This window comes from Miniopterus natalensis, chromosome 5 (genome assembly GCF_054644295.1).
Source record: "Miniopterus natalensis isolate mMinNat1 chromosome 5, mMinNat1.hap1, whole genome shotgun sequence".
Taxonomy (NCBI): Eukaryota; Metazoa; Chordata; class Mammalia; order Chiroptera; family Miniopteridae; genus Miniopterus; species Miniopterus natalensis.
Window position 1 is genome coordinate 34378590 of NC_142085.1, and position 24129 is coordinate 34402718.

A 24129-nucleotide genomic window follows, 5' to 3' on the forward strand; every position below is an offset into this window, starting at 1 on the left:
CCCCAAGAAGACAAGACCGAGGTCTCATCATCAGCTCTCAGGTAACATCATTATATAAGAAGTTAAGTGGTCAGTGTCAAGAGGTCGATTCTGGCTCAAAACAGAGAAGAGCTTTCCAACCATTCGAGCAGTTCAACAGCGCATATAATATGCTGCCGTTGTATAAAGGATAGAGTGGCAGCTTTTTGTGGGGCATAAGGATCTAAAGTCAGCACCTAAAGCGAACCCTTGATAGTTTGTGGTTAAGTAAGAAGGTGAATGGACATATGAACCATTACAATCACACTCACCATGGTGAGTTGCTCACACACTGAGCGGCCCTCAAAAACCAAGGGAACAACAGAGTCCTTTCCCATTTCACACTTGTACAATTTATTGTTTCTTCTAACTATTTACTTCCCTCCTTCCTCTCCTTTACTCTTTTACTTCTTTGGTTGAATTCTGGTAAGTTTAAATGCACATATAATACAAATCTACTTTATACCAACATATATGCTTATAGAATCTTTCTGAAAAGATAAACTAAACCTAACTGGTTGCCTCCAGGGAAAAAAGAGAGATTCCAGAGTGAGAAGAAAATCCCCATATGTTTTATATCCTTTTAAGTTCTTTACTATGTCCTTATATTTTTTGTTAATTACTAACCCTCCTATTTTAATAGTTTATGTGAAAATGAGTGTGCCTATTGACTTTAAAGGCAATAAAACTATTATTTTCTAGTTTTTGATGATGAAAACAAAAACTTACAGAATAAAAAGAATGGTACAGTGAACACCCACAAGTTCCATCTTGACTCAACAATTTTATTACCTGTTTGTTTTTTTCGCTTTATAACTATGTATCTATTTACAAATTAATATTTTTCACAAAACCACTTGAAATAAGTTGCCAACATGACACATCATGCCTAAATAGTTCAGCATGCCTCTCCTAAGAATAAGGCATGGGCTTTTTATTTTTAACTTACGATACAGTTTAAGGTAGTCAAACATCTAAATTCCTGGCAGTGGCACAGTATAATCTGGGTTCTTCAGTGACAGATAAACTTCCCCTGCCCATGCAGGCTTTGGGTCAAATACTGTATGTAACAGAATTAATTCCTGACATTTCTCTACTGCTTAATAATTTCTATTCTCTGTTTTGATTCATTAAACTATGACATTCCTTTGCAATCAAATACTGTCTCCTAAATTCATATTAGGAGAGGAAAGTGAATTGCCTAAGAGCATAAGTGAAGCAATAGTAAGTGAAGAAGTCAGAGCTGGACTCCAAGCCTCCTGACACCAAGTCTAATTTTTTTCTGCTAGAGTAGTGGTTGTCAAACTCTGATTTCAGAACTCCTTTATATTCTTAAAAATTACTGAGACGCCCAAAGAGCTTTTCTGTGTATCAGTTATATTATCTATTGGTACTTACTGTATTAGAAACCAAGAGTAAAAAGTTTTAAAATATTTATTCCTTTAAAGGAATAAGTACACATATTACATGTTAACATAAACATTTTTATGGGGGAAAAACTAAAAACCTATATTTTCCAAATCAAAAATGTTTTATTGAGGACAGTGGCATCATTTTACATTTTTCTGCAAATCTCTTTAATGTCCAGCTTAATAGAAGACAGCTGGATTTTCATAGCTGCTTTGGATTTGACCTGCTATGATATCACATGATAACACAGGTCATACAGTCTCTGGAAAAGTTCACTCTACATTTGTGAAAGAATAAGTAAAAAAGGCTCACATTGTGCATTATAAAGCCATGGTCATTGAAGTAGGCGTTAGGCTTTTGGATTTCATAATATCAGCAAGGGGTTTAGGGTCACTGCAAATCCCTTTCTCTTTATTTTCTTTCTTTTTTGGGGGGGGGGAGCTGGGGTTTTTTAACACTAAGCGGCAGCCCGGTTGTCTGATATTTTGCGAGCAGCAAAGGTCCGGTGACATCAGACGTGTCAATCATAAGAAATGATGGAATTCTTCTAGCACCACAGTCGAGCAGGAACTCACCAGCCTACTTTCTGGACTTTTGTCGCGGTCCTATAAAAATGTAAATCATCGGCTTCTTCCTCACAGCGTTGTTAGAAAGTACTTGGACCACAACGAATGTTACTCTATTAGCAGGTCGGCACTGTAGACATAATCTTCATACTAGTGCGTCCCGTGCTGGGAGAGAAGCACCTCGGCACTGCAGCTGGTGTTGGTGAGCAGTGTGTCGTTCATCAGCCCACGGCGCGGGGACATTGATTATTGGGGGACGCGTAACTCACAAAGGCCTGCGTCCCAGCCGCGCTCCTGCATCCCGAGGTGAGAGCCCGGCGCGCGGCCGGAGGTGGGCCCTGGACACTGCCGAGGCCCCATTGGCTAGCGCGGGCGCGGCGGGACCAATGAGCGGGCGCCCCTGGAGGGGGCGGAACATACGAAATAAACTAACCTGGCGCCGCGGGCCGCGAGCAGTCGGTCCGCCGCCCTGCCTCCCTCCCTCATGGGCTTCTCTCTGCCCTCAGAGTTCGTGCCGAGCGCGGCCGATGGCGCGCGGCCCAACGACGACCCCGAGCAGATCGTGTGGCCCAGGATCCAGCAGGAAGAGTTTCCGTTCCAGGAAGCGGCTCCTTTCCCGCAGCTGCCGTACAGGTCTAAGCTGAAGTGCTTTCTGAAGCCGTCGGTGCTGCACGTGGAAGCGTGCCTGCTGGAGAAGATATTCGGTGAGTGCGCGGACCCCGCCGCTCGGCCCCTCCGCGGCCCGGGCCCGCCCGGAGGCCCCGCTGCGGACCCGCGGCGGCGCCCGGCGAGCTGCAAGCCGGGACCTCCGCGCCGCCCCTCCCCGCGCCGCCCGCCTCGCCCCATCCCCCCAGCCCCGGTACCCTCTCTTCCGCACAGGTCCGAACAGAGCCTTCCTCTCCACGTTCGAGCGCGAGTTCAAAGTCCAGGTCCAGATGGGAGAGCCGGACCCCGAGGGCAGGGTTGAGATTAACATCACGGGGAGACACTGGTATCCGAAGCGTGCCAAAAAGATGATCCAAAGCCTGATTGAGAAGTCCCGGAGGAAACGCTATGGAGGTGAGGGGCCCCTCGCCGCAGCCCCGGCGGCGCTCAGGGCGCGTCCACTCCCCGCCCCCCGCGCGGCGGGGACGGCGCCTCCCGCACGGGCGCTGGCTCCCGGGGCGCTCGGAGCCCGGGACACCGCGGCACGCAGCGCGGCACGGGGCGGCCGCCGGGAAACCCGGGAGAGAAAGGGGGCCAGGAACCCCCGGCCCCCGGCCCGCCCCCCCAATCAGCCTTTTCAGAGGTTAGGGGGACTCGCTCTGTCCCGCGTTTTCTGAGCTCAAACTCCAGCCTCAGAGGTCCCGGGCTCAAGGATTCCCAGACTTAGAAGAAGGAGCTGGGTGGAAATGCAGATGGCGCAGCAGGAGCCGTCCCCAGCCCTCCTCCCCGCCCAGCGGTGAAGATGTTAGCCAACGCCTCGGTCTCCTCATCTGTAAAATAGGGCTAGCGACGGCATACGTACAGGGCTTCGTGCCACGGGGCAGTCGGTGACTACCCGAGGCGTTTGGAGCGCGCAGAGCCCTGCCCGGCTCGGCCTCGGTGGCGAGGGCGTCGGCCTGCGGGTTCCAGGGTCCCCTCCACCCCCACCCCCGGGTTTGATGTCAGCCAAGGGCGTGTGTTTCGGTTGCAGGCTCGATCCCCGACCCACATGAGGCAACCGACTGATGTGTCTCATATCGTTCTTTCTTTCTCCCTCTCTCCCTCCCCGCTGGGTGCTCTGGGTGATCCTAATGTAGGTGGCCTGTTCCGAGGAGACCGCAGGGGGAGACCAGCAGTGTTTTCTGCGGAGTCATTTTCACTCTGTTCCTTGTATGTTCTCCTGAGCCGATGCTCAAGTTCATGCTTTCCTTCCAGGCGCCGCGATGCTCGGGAGGCCTGGGAACCGTGAAGTATCTTAAAAGGATGCCCGTTCCGGCGCTGCTTCCCTCTCTGCCACAGTGATGAACAGACCAGATGAAGCCATGTAGTTACTGGAAATAGGTCATAGGGCTGTCGAGGAATCTGTTCCCAACATGATGAGATTTTTTTGTGATTAGGACCTTTGTGAGCAAAGGCCCAGTCTGAATCCTGCCTTTGCTCCTGTGACTGAGGGGAAACAGCTGTCAGTGCTCTACTGCCTTCCTGCACAGACGCTTGTTTAAAGATTCAAATGTGAGTCATAATAAATAAATTTTTAAAGACATATGTATGGATTAGTATTGATTATTAAGAAAAAGGGGTCTTTGCTTGTTCCAAGATGGGAAAAGGCTAACAACTGAAAGATTGGTTCTGCTTTTCACAGTGTTTTGTACTAGGTAGGTGTGGGGAGGAACTTTAATTTTATTAGTTTACTTTTTCAGAGCATTACCATAAATAAAAGTAAAAGGATTCTACCTCAGCCCAACGGAGGTTGCATATTCTAGTTCATTGACAATTCTTTCTGGTTCAGCTCCCAAGACCTAAATAGGTCAAAACTGCCCCACTCTTTTGAATTTTAAAATACCATTTATTGAGCATTTGGTGCGTGACAGGTTCTGTTAAGTGCTTTACATACACTTGACTTGACCTTTATAATTTAAAATCATAATGATCTTATGAAGATGGATGTTATACTTTTTTACAGGTAAGGAAAGGGCAAAATGGGAACATCAAATAATTGTGTCCTACCTATCACATTAGGCTAGAAACTACTTTCTGGCATTAGGGATCTTTTAATTTTCTTTCACGCCTGAGGCCTTAGGCACATAGTTAAACACTGGATTATTGACTATCACGGTGATTGTCATATTTATCAACCTGTTAGCGCTACTTAATGCAAATAATGGCATTAACGAAAAAACCCACATCTACCACATGGCCACTTGACAGTATATGAATCCCTGTATATGCTGTACAGTATCAAGAAAAGTCCCTGTTTGCCCAGCTGGGCATGGCTCAGCGGTTAAGCATCGACCTAGGATCCAGGCGATCAGGGTTCGATTCCCGGTCAGGGCACATGCCCGGGCTGCAGCCCGATCAATGACTCTCTCATCATTGATGTTTCTGTCTCTCTCCCTCTCATTCCCTCTCTCTGAAATCAATAGATATATTTTAAAAAAAAAGTCCCTGTTTAAGTTTTATATTAATAACCAGGACAATTTACTGAAATGTTTTTCCTCCATTTCCCTCAGCAATAACATGGGACCCCAGATTCTTTTCAGCCTAAAGAACTAAAGAAACGACTTGTTGCTGGGCTTAAAAAAAGCCTCTGGTAGTAGGTTCGTGGGACCCACCCAGGCAGCCCTTGGGGGTATTTCTGGGGTTAGTCACCAGCCCAAAGGCACAGAGTGGGTAAACAGGAGGCTTCAGGGAAGTTCAACTGACTCTAGGTCATGTGACATGGGGGAAACTCAGAAGAGAGGCCAGGATTCCCCATGGGCCTCAGCAATGGGCTGCAACCTGTGAGGGTAATGCCTTGAGACTCACCCAGGCATAAATGTGGAAAGCTTTATGCAACAGTCCCCCCTTATTCACGGGGATACATTCCAACACTCCCAGTAGATAATAGCAAACCCTATACATACTATGTTTTTCCTATACATACCTACATTTTCACTTAAAGGAAGTGCTTTATGGCTTCTCTTTGGCATATCCAAATTGCCAGCATCCTTACTCTTGGACTTTGAGGTCATTACTAAGTAAAATAAGGGTTACTTGACTACTAGCACTGCAATACCACAACAGTCAATCTGATAACTGAGTCAGCTACTAAGTGACTAAAGGCAAGGAACATATAGTTCCTGGAGATGCAAGACAGGGCTGATTCATGTCCTGAGCGGGACTGAGCCGGACAGTAAGAGATTTTATCACACTAAGAACAGCATGCAATTTAAAACTTATGAATTGTTTCTGGAATTTTCCTTTTAATATTTTCAGGCCTCCCCCTGGCCTGTGTGGCTTAGTGTTTAGAGCATCAGCCCTTGAGGCTCCATTCCCAGTCAAGGGCACATTTGTGGACACATTTGTGGGTTGAAGGTTTGATCCCTGGCCCCGGTCCGGGCGTGTGCAGGAGGCAACCAATCGATGTGCCTCTCTCACATTGATGTTGATGTTTCTTTCTCTCCTCTACCCTCTCTGCCACTCTCTAAAAATCAATGGAAAAAAATATCTTCAGGTGAAGATTAACAAAAAATAAATAAAAATAAGTATATTTTCAGGCCATGGTTGACAGTGGGCAGCTTAAACAGCAAATAATGGGGCAGACTGCTGTAACATCATTCACCATGGCCATGATCAGTTAGACTCCGGAATTCTGATTTGGGGTAATCTCGATCCAAGGCAGCTCTCAGATGCTTTGGGGCCTCAGAGACTGCCCCTGCCCAACCCCGCTGCAGGACATGTTTTTTCTGCTCTGTCGTCATCTTTGTCAATAGACCACAGGGTCCTGTCCCCACTGTCACTAGAAGAGACAGTGTTCCATTTCTATCTATAGCTGCAAGGCCACCTTCTCTCTCAGACTCACCTCACCCTCACCCCTTGCCAACCTCTGCCTTGATCCTGGGAGGAGTACAGGGGGAGGGGGGGAAAGCAGCTTCCAGCTGGAGCTGCCTCGGTCCCAGTTTACAGTCATTACTTACTTGTTACAGCCTTGGGATTTTAGGCTTGTTTCTCTCTTAATGACATAATATTTGCTTGATAAATGTTTATCATTATATTGTTTTTGTCATTCTATGTATTAACCTGCTCTATTAACATAATTGAAATCTTGTCTAGTTTCCATTTTATTTAAATTATAATTGTCAACTAAAGACTCCTCTCCCTGAAAATAAGGGATCCAATTTGCATAGTAGCTCTTTTCTTAGGACATTTGTCCAATCCATTATTATTGTGAGGGACTGTTAGACCCTCTTTCCATTTTGTTTTGTGTGTGATCATTGTTTCTCATCCTTCCTGTCCTTGGTATAATTCCTACTTTTTCTGCATTCCTTTAGCCTATTCACAGTTTACTAAGTCCACCCTTCTCTACTTATATAAAGTGTGCATATTTATACTTGATAGTCATATCTATACTTAATAGAGTAATACCCAGATGTTTACCCTCCTACCAATTATTAAAAGTTAAACATATCCATTTGTTTCCTTTTATGAATTACAATCATCTTCAAATTCATACATTAATATATCACTTAGGTCATGATTAAGAATGGGGGACTGTAGGGCTGGATAACATCCCTTCCTGGTTCTTTGACTGATCTAATAATTAAAGTGACAAAGAACAGTGTTGGAGCCCAAGTCAGGCTGCCCCAAGATATCCCACAATGGCATATTGATTATTTTGAATTACAGTTACTTAAGAAACTGCACTTGCAAGAAGAAAACTCTGACCTCTGTGTTCCGCTAAAAGCAGGAGATAAATCTCCATGATAGGTGCCCTCCCTGCTGCTGAGGGCTGAGAGACAACCTCATCACAAGGGTTAAAAGAATCCAGAGTCAAAGTTTATATAAACAAGCCTTGTAAGTCCTTTACTAACTTACTACCCAAACCCAAACTTTGTTTAGATTCCTAATACCCAAACCTTGCTTAGATTCCTTTTCTAATGAGCACTTTCTTTGTCCTGTCAATTTCTTACAAATGTATTGTCTAAAAAGTATAAAATAGGTGCCTAGTTCAATCTTTTCTTTGAGACTCATTTTATGAGCTAGTCATCTGTGTGTATTGGTTTAAAATGATTTCAAATCCACTTGTTTATGACTTCAGTGAAGTTGTTTTAATCCACTTGATTATGACAAAGACATAAAGTTGCTTTGACATAAGCATGAAGTTGTGTTGGGATGTCATCATTCCACATTGCTTTAATATAAGAATGCAGAAAGCTGTGCCAGGATGTCATCGTCCTACATCTGTTGTCCTTGATAAACAGTCAGCAGGCCAGCTGCTAAGGAGCCCTGTTGCGGCTTATCAATAAGAGCATGTGGAGCTCGGCCGGCGTGGCTCAGTGGTTGAGTATTGACCTGTGATTCAGGAGATCACGGTTCAATTTCTGGTCAGGGCACATACCCTGGTGTGGGCTCGATCCACAACAGGGGGTGTGGAGGAGGTAGCCTATTAATGACTCTCTCATCACTGATACTTCTATCTTCTCTTTCCCTCTCCCTTCCTCTCTCTGAAATCAATAAAGACATATTTAAAATAATAAGAGCATGTGGAAAAGCATCTATGGCTAGGGGACATTTAGAACAAATACTGAGAGTCTGTAAGGACTATTTGAGAGTTTCAGTTTGGTAATGGCCATTCTTCCCTAACCTAAAATCTCTCTCCAAAGACCCTAGGGACATGCTCCTGTTTTGGTGAGGTACTCCTTGTAGATAGTGGTGAGAAACAGCAGTACTCCATGAAAGAGTCTTCGTTACCTAGCAACATGTTCTAGCAACAGGGGGCATTTTCTTTTGAGCTGGTGTGAAATAGAGACTGTTCCATGACCTGACCATTGTCTGGACTATGTGCTGGAGCTGGGCCAGAAGGGGGAGATTGCTTCCAACATCATCATCGATGTTTGTTCTGACATAAATCAGTATCTCCCCCCACCCCCCATACTATGTGCTGGGTCCTGGAACAGGCCTTTGTCCTGACCTGGTCAAGTATGTAAATAATTTCCTGTTCCTGGTAATATAACTTACTAGTACTCTTGACTATCCCCTTTTTGCCCTATATGATTCTTTGTCACTTGTTAAATGTCACAGGGACCCATTTGGATGTTTTGCGGCCACCCAAATCAAACCTCACATATAAGTTTCCCTTAACAAACTCTATTAATTATCAGACTGGAGTGGGCAGACTCTTTTTTCAGTCTTTCCCTGCCCTTTGCTCACAGACATAGATTTTCAGTAATGGGACCTTTCCTTGAATCTGTGTGTATTAACAGCTGGCAGCTGGAAATCAACTCTTATTGGTCAAGAGTTGCCTACTCATATAAAACGTTAAACCTCACATTAAATTTGGACTTTCCTCCTCTCATCTTCCCTTGCCTAGGACAGTAGTGTGATTAATCTGTGACTTGTTTGGAATATGTTATTTCTTTATTTGGTTTATTAAGAGATATTATCCTGTATACTACTGGCTTATGAAGTTATTATAATTCCCACAGTGAACCTGTGCTAAATAAATTGGTGAAAACGGAATCAGTCTCTGAGTATAACTTTTGCTGCCTCCTCAAAATGAAAACAAAACAGCATCATAGTATGAATATCCCCTGTGTACATGTAAAATTGTTTTTTCTCCTGTTAATCTAGTTTTGTGTTTATTATTTTATTATTAGTCCAGTCATAAGAACTGAAGAGGGTAGAGGAGTGTAATTCTCCCCATTCCAACAACAGATTAACAGGAGAAAAACAAATTTCATACATGTGGGAGACTCATAAAAACATGAGACTTCCTGGCAGACAGATAACTGAGGTTTATATGCATGCCATCCTGACCTAAGGAGAAGCGGTAGAAATCTGGGGCTTCAAGGGGGAGGAAGATAGTTCACAGGAAGAGAAAAGCAAATATTTTGTAAACAAATGTTTGCCATACCATGCAGGTAAGTTTTTCTGATATAAAAAGTCATCTCTGGTGATAGCTCTTTTCCTGGTATAGGCCCCATATCAAAATTCTTTTAAGCAGTTAAGGGGGAGGTAAAAACTCTCCTGAATATGCAGGGCCCCACTTATCTTCAGCTCAAAATAATCCACATGCGAAAGTGGCATATTCTGGGGTGGCAGATTCTGATCCCTCTCAGGACTAAAGAGCTGATTGGAAGCTTTTAACCCATGGTGAGAGCTTGGCAACTTGGAGCTCTACCACAGAGTGGTCCCTTAGTTGAGGAACTCTGGTGTCAGTATTCTGAGCTGAGAGATTCCCTGGGAAGAATCCTGAAGTTTCCTGCCCAGATAGCGAAGGCTTAGCTCCAACGTTCCGGAAAAAATTAGGGGAAGAAGGCTAAATATCTCAACTTTAAAAAAAAAAATTAAAATGTTTTTATTGATTTTAGAGAGAGAGGAAGGGAGAGGGATAGAGAGATAGGAACATCAATGAGTGAGAAACATCGACTGACTGCCTCCTCATGCCTCCTACTGGGGATCAAGTCTGCAACCCGGGCTTGTGCCCTGACCAGGAATCAAACTGACCACCTCTCGGTGTATGGGGTCACGCTCAACCACTGAGCCTTACCAGCCGGGCAATATCTCAACTTTCAAAAATCAGTAGGTATTTGGTCACTTAACCCTTTTGTTTATAAAACAGTATAATATCCCAACTGTAATTCTCCACTTATTTTATTCTCCCCAGAGAATAAACTTAGTCTACTGTCAGCAGTTGCCCAGTGGAATAAAGTAGGAGCAGAGATCCAGAGATAAGAACTCTCAACCATCTTTTACCCAACCCTCCTTAGCCTAAATACCACCATCCCCCCGCCACCAGTAACCTCCAGGTCCTGAGCATTTTGAGAATTCTATAGCACAGTTGTACTGGCTTAGCTACTCCAGAAAGGCAAATCCTAAATCAGTTACTACAGGTCCATCCGTCTTCCAGCTTTCAAAATGTTGTAGTTTTCTCCTGCAGCCTGTCTTCCCTATTTCTTGGGCTTAATGTCTTTTATCTCTTTACTGGAATCTAATGGGGTTTTGAAATGGAGTGAAATTAGATACATTTGTTCCATTTGCCATTTTCCCTGGAAGCTCTGGTGTGGGATCATTTTTATTCCTCCTAAAGTGTATCCTTTAAAAGTTCCATGCATGAGATCTATTAGATGGTAAACTCTCAGTTTTCCCCTCCAAAAATACCTTCATTTCACCTATGTTCTTTTTTTTTTTTTTAGAGATTGTTGAAAATTTTATTTCTTGTATTTTATAAAATTATAAGAAAATCTAATTATGTTAGATTTTAATATAATTTATAATATAAATCTAATATTAGAGATAATATTAACAAATGATTTTTTCTGGGGCTTCTAAATAAAGTCTTTTTTTAAAATAATTTACAACCATTATAGTTCACAGATTATATAATGCAACTGCTGCACCCAACAATAGGCTGGTTGGGAAACTCTCAGATAAATATTTAGGATACTTAATTTTTTTGTTTGTTTTGTTTATACCTATGTTCTCAAGGTACAGTTTTGCTAGATACCCAATCCTCAGTTGACTATAATTCTCTCTCAGTCCTTTGAAGATTTCAGTGAGATCTGGCTGCCACTGCTGTTAAGATTTTTGTATGGTCTAATTGTTGCTTTTTGTTTGTTTGTTTTCTGTCCTTGACAGCTACTTTCGTGCTGGAAGCCAGGACTGCACTCACCTATTCTCTCTTACTCTTGGTACAAATGTGTGTTCCAATTCCCAACCCCCCTTTTTAAGAATTTTAATTAGAATTTATTTGAGCCAAACAGAGGATATGCCTGGTTCTACCCTTTATTGATGAACTTGAGAGCCCACTTGCCCCTGGAGACCTTGAGCAGCTCCATGGCACATGGCTCATGCACAGCCATACACCTCCCAGAGGTCATGTCCTGCAGGAACTTGGCATACCTGAAGAAGAGCTGCAGCAGCAGCTGTGCCTCAGCTTGACCACGGTCCTGGTCACCTTGTGGTCCCTGCTGAGACCCACAGCAGCCATGGGGTAGCACAGAGTCCCATGCTGCAGTGGAAGGGGCTCTAGCTGCTTTTTAATCCCTGTGGTGCCCATCTTTATTCACCTATCTTTGTTCTAGGTTGCATCTGTATCTACTCTCTTTGTTTCTTGGTAAGACTTATCAAAATTCTTCCTACTAATCTTTCTTTTTAAATAAACTTAACTTTTAGAATAGATTTAGATTTACAGGGGGAAAAAAATGTACAGAGAATACCCATTTACCCTATACCCAGTTTCCCCTAATATTAACATCTGTTAGTATGGTATGTTTATTACAATTGTTAAAAACAAGACAGGCCCAGAATGGAATCACTTATGCTGAGCTTTCTATATCAGTACAGACTCACGTCCTACTAATCTTAAAGAGCCAGTTTTTGGTTTTGTTTCCCTATTTTGTTTGTGTTTTGTTTTCCGTTGGTTTCTGCTTTAACCATTTTATTCCTTGCTTTTGGTTTCCTTAAGATTATTTAGTCTTCTCTAATTTTTGGAGTTGAATGTTTGCCTCAGTTGTTTTCATTCTTCCTGATAACTTCAGTACAAAGAAGGATCAACAACTTTCATCATGATCCCCCTCCACCCACCTAGGCGTCTGTCTTCTGAGCTCTGGAAACACTGCCAGATGACAGCAGTCTCATCCACCAGGCTCAGACATCAAACTCCAGGTGTGCTCTCACAGCTGCATTTCTCTAGGGATAGCAGGCTCCTCCACCACCCCTGACCTCCCTCTTTTCAAGGACTACCTATGAAGGATTGTTTCTGTTACTCTGCATTATAAATACTTGCTCCCTTTAAATTTCCATAGGGCTTGTTTTGCCATAGAAAGACAACTGGTTACTTTTTATTCTTCTTTTGAAGTCTTGGCAATAATCCCGCAATCCCTGAAAAAGACTGTACATTGAATCTGATGGGTGGCCTCCATGCCCCTTCACATGCTTATTATGATTTTTTGTCTATTATTTTTAAGAGAATTATGGCATTTCCAAATTTGGTCAATTCCCAGTTCTAAGAGCTGATCCCAAAGTTAGCCACCAGATGAAGCACTTTTTTTTTTTTTTTTAAGATGGAGCATAATCTTAATTGATTCCCAGCTAGTTCTTTACAGATAAATTGGAAGTCTTTTTGCCTCAGAATTTTTAGGCTATTTCCAAAGCATTCCAATTTCTTTTTCAGTTTCCTGTACATATCCATAGTTAGAAAGGGAAAAGACAAAGGTAAAAACTATTAAACTTATCTAACCACATGATTCAGCAAAAAACATCTACTCAAGAAGGTAAGACTTACAATCTATTTGAGTAGCCAGTGAGAATTCTGCACCAATTCCCAGCCTTATCCTGCAGCCAGACCTTATGAGAAATCTCAGGGAAAGATACCCACCTTCCTCCTTGCTAAAACTTGTCTAATCTCTCATGAATTGCCCAGAATAAATCTTGCTTTTCTAGGCTCTATTAGTAATATTTTATTTTATCAAGGCTGTCTTTGTCCCTGATGAAGGAAGAAACTTCAAACAGTATGATGACCTGTGAAATGGGTCAACTCAACCATCCTCCTAGAATCAACCGCAGCTGAAGGGAAAACTTAAGGCAGGAAGCTCTCAGCTGTCAGCCACATGGGCCTGGCCTCCACTGAGGGCATGCCCCCTTCCCAGCGCATCCAATTCCAAAGCCTGATCCAGGTGCAGGTATAAGGCCTGGAATTCTCACCACAACTCAGGATAACTGCAAAGTGTCCTCCTTGTTCCAGAGAGACCGGGGCAGGGCGGTTGGGGAGAGGTGGCTAATACCATCATGGCCTGCATCTAAGCTCCACTTCTCCCTCTGCTCAGTCTTCTTCTTTCTCCCCCGTCCTCCACCCCACAAATACTGATCCCAAGAACACTCACTAATGAACATCCTTGCACACTACCATCTCAAAATCTGCCTCCTGGGAAACTTAACCTGTGAAAATTATGGCAGGAGTGGTCCTACAAAATGCAATAAGATGGGTTTGGGAGCTGGATCACTACTGCCTGGCTGCTAATGAGGACCAACTGTCACTGTTGGTTGGTGGAGCACAGACAGCCTCTGCCACAAGGTCATGATCCAACTGTTAAACTTTCATCACTAGTCAATTTGGATGCTGTACAATATCAAGAAAATATGATGAAAATAGAATTAGGTGGCTACCACTAAGCTTGACTGATGCTCTAATTTACAACAGTAATCCTCAAATTTAGAATGCCTCTGAACCTCTTAGAAGGCCTGTTAAAACAGACCGATGCACCCTACCCCCAGAATTTCTGATTCAGAGGTGGATTCTGAGAATTTGCATTTCTAACAAGTTCCCAGATAAAGCTGATGCTGCTTATTAGGGACCACACTTTGAGAACCACTGCTCTAGAAAAATTCAGTGAAAGGTTGAATGTAATTAACATAATTGAAAGTCCACCGTGAAAGCCAGAGGCCTCACTGGGCTCAAAGAGGTTCTCATTCTCTGCAGCAGGAGAGCAGAAAAATCTGCTAGGAATTCATGCTACAAATGTCCTCACATATGTTGCTTATCATAGCAAAAAGATTAAAAGTTGCCTAAGCCCTGGCCAGGTGGCTCAAGTTGGTTGGAGTGTCATTCCATACACCAAAAGGTTGCAGGTTTGATTCCCAGTCAGGGCATGTACCGATTTCCAGTCAGTGTATATACCTAGATTTCAGGTTCAGTCCCCTCCTGGGGTATGTATGGGAGGCAATTGATTGGTGTTTCTTTCTCTCTCAAATCAATTTTTAAAAAAAGAACTTGTCCTCTGGTGAGGATTAAAAAAAATTTGCCTAAAAGCCCATCAACTGAGACCAGTAAAATAAGTCATCTTATTTTAATGTTATCATATAACATCTATACACTGGAATATTAGTTAGTATTTTTAAATAATTTATTTCTATATGTACTGATGTGGAATAATCTCCAAGATAAAATTAGGTTTAAAAAATATATATCAATGAAATATATTCCCACATATTAAAATAAATATATGTGAGCATATATATAATATCCATATAAAACATAATATTTCCTTGGTTGTTTTAGCATCTTATGGTCTTATGGTGCCAATAAGAAAGTTCTTGAGGGAGAGGAAGATGGGATACATATTGAAAGGACACATCATGAGAGTAAACTCTAAACTTAAAAGAAATGGGCAAAGATGAAACAACTTGAGCAACAAAAATAAAAGTCTTGAGTTATATCCCAATTTTTTAAAAATCCACAGTCCCTACTCATATAAGTAACTGAATATAAATAACTAATGAGAAATAAGCAAAGCAACAACTCTTTCATTTAGAAAGATTCCAATTAATAAATATAGAAGGAATGTGAAAAATAAAAAATCGTCACCACAGTAACCACTGCCTCAAACAAGATTTAGCATCAACAGATGCTAATATTTGTAAGTGATGGTTTGAGCATAAACAAGATAATTTACATAGTTTCAGCATATCTCCCCCAAATACTTAGGGATGAAAAAATAGTAAGTTTACAGTGGAAAATCCAGGAGGGTGATTTCTTAGCCAAGTGATCAAGGCTAACTTCACCAGTAGCACATACTGACATATATCCCCTGACATGCTATGTTGAGAAGGGCGCATGATCACATCATCTCTGTGGCATACATCCCATTACTGCATAACGTCAATCTAATCATGAAAAAAATCAGACAAATCCACACTGAGGGACACTCTACAAAATAGTTGACCAATATTTTTCCAAAGTGTCAAGGTCATGGAAGACAAGGAAGGATTGGGGAACTGTCAAAAATGGGAAGAAACTAAGGAGACATGACAACTAAATATGATGTGGAATCCTAAATTAGATTCGCAAACAGAAAAAATACATTAGTGGAAAAACTGTTGCAATCCAAATGATTTTTCAGTTTTGAAAAATGTTCTGTTATGTAATATGTTTACCTAAGTGGAAGTTGGGTGAAGCACATATTGGAACTCTATGTACTATTTTTGCAATTGTTTTGTAAGTCTAAAATTAGCTCAAAATAAAAGAATAAAAATATAGAACAATGTATGAGATATCCTGCCACACATTAAAATACATCCATATATGTACATATAGTATGTGCCTAAATAGACAGACATAGAACCTCTGAGTACAGACTGGATGAATGAGGGACAGGAATGAGAGGGAAGCTTACTTTTCTCACATACCCTTTTGTATCTTCTGAGTTTTCTACCATGTGCATGCATTATATAATTATAGAACTAAGATTTTAAGTAAAATCTATGTGAGGTTCAAAAAATAATGCGTGGGTTGCTGGACTTTACTATAAAAAGGCACTCAGCCTAATGATTGGCTCAGGTTTCACAGAGCTAGACTGTGAAACAAGGTCCAATTTCCTTCCGGGATCCATCAGCCAACAATATGTCTAATCTGGGATGGTTTTATTTTCCTTTTGGGGTCTTAAAAATTACTGAAACCCAAATAAAGTATAAACACATTTCCTGGCAATATTATTGCATTTCTAGGAATATATATAACAAATTATATCCCACTCTTTATTAAAATGCATACAGATATAATGAAGAAACTAATTTAAAGTCATGATATTAGCATTTCTCTAACTGATTTTAATGAAACTGTTATCTATTTTGTATTCACTATAATAATACATAGAAAGATAACATAAAAGCCTAGGTTTCAATCCCAACTCTGTCACTCACTAGCTGTGTGACTATAGGCAAGTTGCTTATTTTCTCTTTGTCTGAGTTTCAAGGGAATAATCAGAGGACCTATTTCAGAAGTTTATTTTGAATATTGAGATCACACATCTAAAGCTGAACTGGACCTGGAGCTTAAGGCATCAAATGTTAACAAATAGATTTTGAAAATATTCTAGCTACTTTAAAAGTTTTTAGCATTTAAGAGGATATATATACATACATAATATATATATGTGTGTGTATATATATGTATATATATATATTAGGTCTGTGACTTAATTAACATTTCATTCAATACAGGTATCTACTGCTTTTCAAAAGTTCACTTTATGCCACCTCACTTTTATGAAAGACCTACTTAGTATTTTTTAAAAATATATATCTGTATTGATTTCAGAGAGAGGAAGGGAGAGGAAGAGAGAGAGCTGAAACATCAGTGATGAGAGAGTCGTCATTGATTGTTTGCGTCCTGCACGCCCCTGACTGGGGATCAAGCCCACAACCCGGGCATGTGCCCTGACCGGGAATGGAACTGCGATCTCCTGGATCCTAGATGAATGCTCAACCACTGAGCCACACCTGGCCGGGCAGTACACGTTTTGTTTAACCAAAAAGAAATCTGAAGAGGATTTTTGCTTTTACAAAAACATAAGAAAAGCAAAAACAGTGTTCAGCATTTGTTTTGCAGGGAGAGCCATTTCAGAGGCAGCACTCATGCCAAGTAGGGAGAGTGGTACCACTACTAGCTCCTTCCACAGAACAACACTCAGCATCAAGCCACCTTAGCTTTGAACTATGTCTGTGAGCATCTGTGCTGTATTTATCTCCATTTATTTTGTGTATCTTAGATATGTCCTAATGTAGTAATTGCTTCCTCCCCATTTCAGCTTATGGAAGGTTCCACAGGAACACTCTACTTTTGGATAGTGGGGGGAACCTGTATGGCCAATCATGTAAAATTTTGAGTAAATTACACTTGTAAATATAGTATATAAACTTTAATTTCTTTAGTTATAAATGTAGTACATAAGTATTTAGTGTTTTTATTAGAGAAATGTTCATTAAAGTCATAGGTTAAGTAATCAGAGCTCAAACAAGGTATAAATAAGAGTGCGTATTTTTTCCCTTTAGGTAGAACGAATTTTTTTTTAAATATATATTTTTATTAATTTCAGAAAGAAGAAGAGAGAGGGAGGGAGAGAGAGAGAGATAGAAACATCAATGATGAAAGAGTCATTGATCAGCTGCCTCCTGCATGCCCCACACTGGGGATCGAGCCCGAAACCCAGGCATGTACCTGGACCAGGAATCGAACCTCAATCTCCTGAAGCCTAGGTTGATGCTCAAGCGCTGAGCCGGGCTAGAATGAATTTCTTCACAAAGCTCCCTGAATCATTACCCTTTTGGCCTCCCGTCACATATGCTCCTCCTCCTACCTAAAGCTGGTGCCTACACCAGGGTTCTGGGTTACATCCTTCTTGCTTTCACAAGGGCTTGGAAGGCCTCTATTATCCAGATCTGCCTCTAGATTGTTAGTCTCTACTTCCCAGGCATCATCCTTGCCCCAAACCAACAGCCTGCCCTTTCCTACAGGAAGTGATAACCTCACTCTTGACCCAAAGCCCTCTCTGTTGCAAACTATTTCTTTGTTCCCCGCCTCAACAAAAATTACCCAGGTTTTACCATCCAGGAGCATCAGTTCTGTTTACCCAGAAAAGCCACTAGATATACTCCATACGTGACTCCATTTAAGTTCTTCATCTCCCTGCAAAGTGGCTTCTAAGAACTTCACAGCTACAACTGAACTGTTCCTGCAAAAGTGAGCAGAGAGCCCTATGTACACAAACCAAGGGGCAATTCTTTGCCCTCATCTGACTGGACTGCTAGGCAGCCTTCCTCACAACTTTCTCTTTGAAATTCTCCACTCTTACTATTAGGAACCAGGCAAAAATGGAGAGCTTGAGTCTAAAGCTGCGGGAAGAGGGAGGGTTTATACAAGCCCCTAAAACTTTGAAGAGCTGAAACTACTTTGTGAAAATACTTTTTCTTTCCCTCATTATAACTTGAAGGAAAACTGATTCACACAAAACCAATAAAAATCATTTATTATAAAACCACTGAAACTTCCCTCAAAAGGTGAGTTTGCAGTAACTTGAACAGGACAGAATTAAGAACCATTGCCCCACACCCTTCCTCAACCCCATTTTCATGGCACAAACAAAACTAGATGGAGTCCTTCGCCTCCTGACTTCCAGGTGAGCATTCCTTCAAAAGCAATGCCATCCTGACCTGAAGTCAGCCACAAGCACACGGTCCAGTCCAAATAAGGAATTCAAGATAGGCCTCAACCTTAAACAGAGTGCCTCATGGCCCACGTAGAACTTTGCAGCCCTCTGGCACTAGCTGTGACTAAAAAGAAAGCAGTTGGTCAGGTGTATGCTTTCTGGAAAACACCCTAAGGTGGTGGTTTTAAAATGTTGGCGTGCATCAGAATCACCTGGAGGGCTTGTTAAAACCCAGGTTACAGTGCCCCGCCCAGAGAGTTTCTGATTCTGTGGATCTGGGATGGGCCCCAGGGTTTGCATTTTTTAACAAATTCCCAGGTGATGCCGATTCTGCTGGTAGGGGGATGACACTTTGAATTATAGAGTCCTAGTATATGTAAGTGACAGGGAGAGCCCACAGAAGATGTTTGGCAGAAGACAGTACCTTAAAGTGCCCAGATATCCTAAACTTTCCACATTTGGGTCTAGCCACAGACTCCCACACCGCATCTCGCTCTTTGCACTCCGGAGCCAGGACCCGCGCCCAGGGATTAGACTCCGTGGTTGTTCGCGGAACTGTACCAGGCCTTCTCAGACTAAGGAACTTGAGTGGGCCAGAAAGGTGCGGGAATTGAAACGCACCCTTCTGGACCCTTGGGCAAATGAAGCGTCCCACCAGGGCCCCCGAAGGCACTCACCTCGATTTCGGTGGATCCGAAGCTGTAAAGTCATGGTAATAATCAGGGACATCGCAATGTACTGGCAAAAGGGCTCTCCAAAAATGAAGATGAGAACGCCGCATCCTGGGACCACATTCACCGTGAATAAAGCCCGGAGCCACCTCAGGTATTCCCTCAACGTTTCGCCTCTCGGGCCTGTGGAAGAAAGGGGGCGCTAAGCCACCCGCAGGGAGAGAGGAGCCGGCCCGCAGGAAGGGGCCAGACATGATGGGAGAAGCGAGGTTCAGGTCCTGAAGGAAAGGGGGCAGAGTTCACCCAGACTGGACCAATATATAGTTTAGGGTTCCAGAAACTTTCGAGGGGCAGTGGATTAAGCCCCCACCCCACCCCGCGAGAGGAGTAACGTAGGGACAAGATGCGACTGGCAGGACCTCCAAGTGCATGAGCTCCGGGCTCACTCACCAAACAACATCCACACTCGACGTAAACGACCACTGGGGTCGGGGAGTCTTGCAATAACGACCTCAGGATTCGGACGCGTCGAAGCCTTCTGCGCCGGCGGGAGCGGAGAGGCAACCCGCCTGCAGCCGCGGGGAGAGGGGTCAGCGCAGCCCTCTTGCGACGCCTGGCGCCCAGCCCCGCGCGGCGGCTCCTAGTGCCTGCACCTGAAGCTCCAGCGCCCCCGCGGGCTCTCCGATGCTCTTTCCCCATCCTCTGAACGCACCGCTCCGGGATGATCTCCGTCCCGGCCGCTGCCTTTCGGTGGCCCTCTCTGCTGTCTAAGGGCCCTGGAGCGCATCCCAGGCCCTCCAGGCTCCAAGTTTGCGAGGTCCCCTGGCGACTGCACGGGTTAGCCCAGGGACCGGCTCCTCTGGGGCCGGGGGGGGGGGGGGGGGGGGGGGGGCGCGTGTTAATGGGGGAGGGGTGAAGAGTGGCGGCTGAACGGAACCCACGCAGCCGCCTAGGATCCCACCATCCCCAAAGCCGCCACGTCTTCTAGAAGGCCCTTCTCTCGGCGTCCGCATTCTCCCGCAGCCTCGGAGACACCTTCCCTCCCGGAGGTAACCTGCAGCCGTGCGCGGGGCCTGGACGTGGCACTCAGAGCAGTGTCCACTGAGTGCCCTCAGCGGGCTGTTGGCTTTAACTCTTGCAAGAAAACGGAGGCTCCTGAACTGTGAAACAACTCTTTTGGAGAGGGAACCCTGCACTTAGATTCAAGGCTCTGTGGCCCTAAGGCCCGAGCCACCCCTAAGGGACCCGATTCCCCTACCCAGGCACTCTGTTTCGTGGACTCGAACTTCCGCGCTGAGTGCCGTGAACCCAGAGCAGATGCCTGGAACCTGCAAGGCAGATGGGGCTCCGCGGTGGGGCCGCTTCCCCAGCGGAGGACACCCCGGCGCCTCGCCTCCCAACGGCAGCCCCCAACCTTCTGGTGCCCAGCGAGGCGCGGCCTTCCTCTCTTCTTCGACCCCAGAAGTCGGGTAACCCCTGGCGATCGCTGGAACCGTCAGACCAGGGGACTCACAGCCGGATGGAGTCGGTGCTCTAAGGGGTGGGTGCCTAGCCAAGAGCGAGCTACAATCCCTGGAGCTTTAGGTTGCACCAGGCACACCGGCCTCGCGGGTTTGGGGGAACTTTCTCATCTGCCTTAGTCAGTTGTGAAACGCTTCTATGCAGTAGTTGAGCTGTGGTGGTGCAATTGATAGAATTTTCATGTAAGTGACTCCGTAAGTGAGTGGGGTTAAGTGCTGGAATTTTTTGCAGGGTCTGTAATAATTTCCTGTACCTTACTTTTACAACTGTTCTTGTACTCTCAACGCAGATTATTTATTTTCCCTATTACATGCAAACAAAAATAAATATTGCTGGGTTTCCCCCCTCTGCTTGCAAGGCAAAGGCCTCACTTTGACAAAGTACCTCTCCTTCAATCACTGGGAGACTTTTTCAATCCTTTTTTTCTTTCTTTTCTTTTCTTTTTTTTTTTTTTTGAGCTTTCACCTTACCTTGTCTCTTATCTGCTACTCTACATTAATTTTCACGACTATCTATGACCATTAGTGTTGTGGCCCAGGAGCCTGAACTACAGTTAGTGGTGAAAGCTGCAGCCACAGACTTGCAACTCTGAATTTGGATAGCTCCAGACACATGTGCAGAAGAGGTCTATTGGAGGTGCCCAAACAACCTTCGCAATGCACCAGAGCTGGTAGGAGCAGGGAAGTGGGAACAAACTGAGGAGGTAGTATATACAAGGGATAGCACTAGACCAATCTTAAAGTCCTGATTTGGTCATTTATGGGTTGTGTGATCTTAGGCAACTTACTTCTATGAGCTTGGCTTTTCGAAACTAAAAAGGAACTACAGGAAGACCTTGATTAACTCATTTCAATCAACTTGGTTTTATTATAAAATTGATGTAAAAACATTCAATTCTCAGCCAGGCCACTGTCTGTTTTGTGTTTGTACATTTTCCCCATGTCTGCATGGGTTTTCTCCAGGTGCTCCAGTTTCCTCTTACATGCCAAAGATATGCAACATTAGGTGAAGTGGGGGCATCTAAATTGTCCCAGAGAGCGTGTGTGTGTGAGGGTGGGCTCTGCGATGGAATGACATCCTATCCAGGTCCTGACTTTCACCCTGAGTTGCCAGGATGGGGTCCCCCCACCTGAGACCCAGGAAAAAAATGGGTTGGAAAATAATTATCTTAATCTTTCTTGAATGTACATATAGCTTACATTTATTTCAATGTTTAATATTAGAAGGGTTTGGGTCTTTTTCTCTTTTTTAAATGTTTTTATTGATTTGAGAGAGAGTAAGAAAGGGAGGGGGGAGAGAGAGAGAGAGATTTGTTGTTCCACTCATTCATGCATTCATTGGTTGCTTCTTGTATATGCCCTGATCAGGGATCCAACCTGCAAAGCTGGCATATCCGGATGGTGCTCTAACCAACTGAGCTGCCCAGCCAGGGCCAGAAATATTTGGATCTTTATTTAGAAGTTAGGTGATGTTTTTGTGGCCAGAAATATGGTGTAGAAACTTAACTCTTTTTTTATATCAATTAGCCTATGGCAAAACCAAGAAGGTAAAAGACCTGTACTCGGAAAACAACAGGACATTGCAAAAAGAGATAGAGGAAGACACAAACAAGTGGAAGAATATACCATGTTCATGGGTTGGAAGAATTAACATCATTAAAATGACCATACTACCCAAAGTAATCTAGAAATTCAATGCAATCCCTTTTAAAATACCAGTGGCATATTTCACAGATCTAGAACACTTCAAAAATTTATATGGAACCAAAAAAGAGCCCGAATAGCCACGGCAATCTTGAGAAAGAAGAACAAAGTTGGTGGGATAACCATCTATCAAGTTATACTACAAAGCCACTGTAATCAAAACAGCCTGGCACTAGCACAGGAACAGCATATAGATCAGTGGAACAGAACAGAGAACCCAGAAATTGACCCAGGTCATTACACTCAATAAATATTTGACAAAGGAGGCAAGAACATACAATGGAGTAAAGACAGTCTCTTCAATAAATGGTGTTGGGAAAATTGGACAGGTACATGCAAAAACATAAGACTAGACCATCACTTACACCATACACCAAAATAAACTCAAAATGGATAAAAGACTTAAATGTAAGACATGAAACCATAAAAATCCTAGAAGAAAACATAGGCAGCAAAATCTCAGACATCTCTCATAGCAATATGTTTGCCGATACATCTCCTGGGCAAGAGAAACAGATGAGAAAATAAACAAATGGGACTACATCAAAATAAAAAGCTTTTGTACAACAAAAGAAACCAGCAACATAATGAAAAGTGAGCCCACTGTATGGGAGAACATATTTGCCAATGACATCTGATAAAGGATTAATATGTAAAATATATATATGGAACTCATACAACTTAACAAAAGGAAGATACACAATTCAATTTAAAAATGGGCAAAGGACCAAAATAGACACTTCTCCAGAGAGAACATACAGATGGCCAAGAGACATGAAAAAATGCTCAGTCACTAATCGTTATAGATGCAAATTAAAACTACAATGAGGTATCACTTCACACCTGAAAGAATGGCTACCATCAATAAATCAACAAATGACAAGTGCTGGTGAGGAAAAGGAACCCTAGTACACTGCTGGTGGGCATGCAGACTGGTGCAGCCACTATGGGAAATCTATGGAGTTTCCTCAAAAAATTAAGTATAGAACTGTCATTTGACCCAGTGATCCTGCTTTTAGGAATATATCCTAAGAAACCCAAAACACCAATCACAAAGAACTTAAGCACCCCTATGTTCATAGCAGCATAATTTACAACAGCTAAGATCTGGGAACAGCCCAAGTGGCTATCAGTAGATGAGTTAATAAAAAGCTGTGGGACATTTACACCATGGAATACTATGCAGCTGTAAAAAAGAAGGGTGTCTTACCCTTTGGGACAGCATGGAGGGAATTGGAGAGTATTATGCTAAGTGAAATAAGACAGAGAAAGACAAGTATCACATGATCTCACTCATATGTGGAATGTAATGAACAAAATAAACTGAGGAATAAAATAGATCCAGAGACATAGAAGCATGGAACAGACTGATGGATCTCAGAGGGAAGGCGGGGGTGGGGGAGTGGGTGGGAGAGATCAATCAAAGAATTTATATGCATAAATGCATAACCCATGGACAGAGACAATAGTATGGGGAAGGCCAGGGGGTGGGGTGGATGCAGGGTGGAGGAGTTTGGGGGGGGGGGCATCTGTAATACTTTCAACAATAAGTATAAATAAAAAAATAAAAATAAAATAAATAAAAACCAATAAA

The 24129-nt window shown here is 43.2% G+C and overlaps 1 protein-coding gene across 1 annotated transcript; it reads left to right on the forward strand.

Moving 5' to 3' along the window:
• The first annotated feature begins 2478 nt into the window (after nucleotides 1-2478).
• On the forward strand, nucleotides 2479-4221 carry LOC148093071 (KH domain-containing protein 3-like). The gene is made up of 3 exons (XM_087817247.1): nucleotides 2479-2698; nucleotides 2874-3053; nucleotides 3894-4221. Exons 1-3 carry the CDS (start codon nucleotides 2479-2481, stop codon nucleotides 3935-3937), a joined length of 444 nt encoding a protein of 147 aa, XP_087673373.1. The 3' UTR covers nucleotides 3938-4221.
• Nucleotides 4222-24129: the final 19908 nt, after the last annotated feature.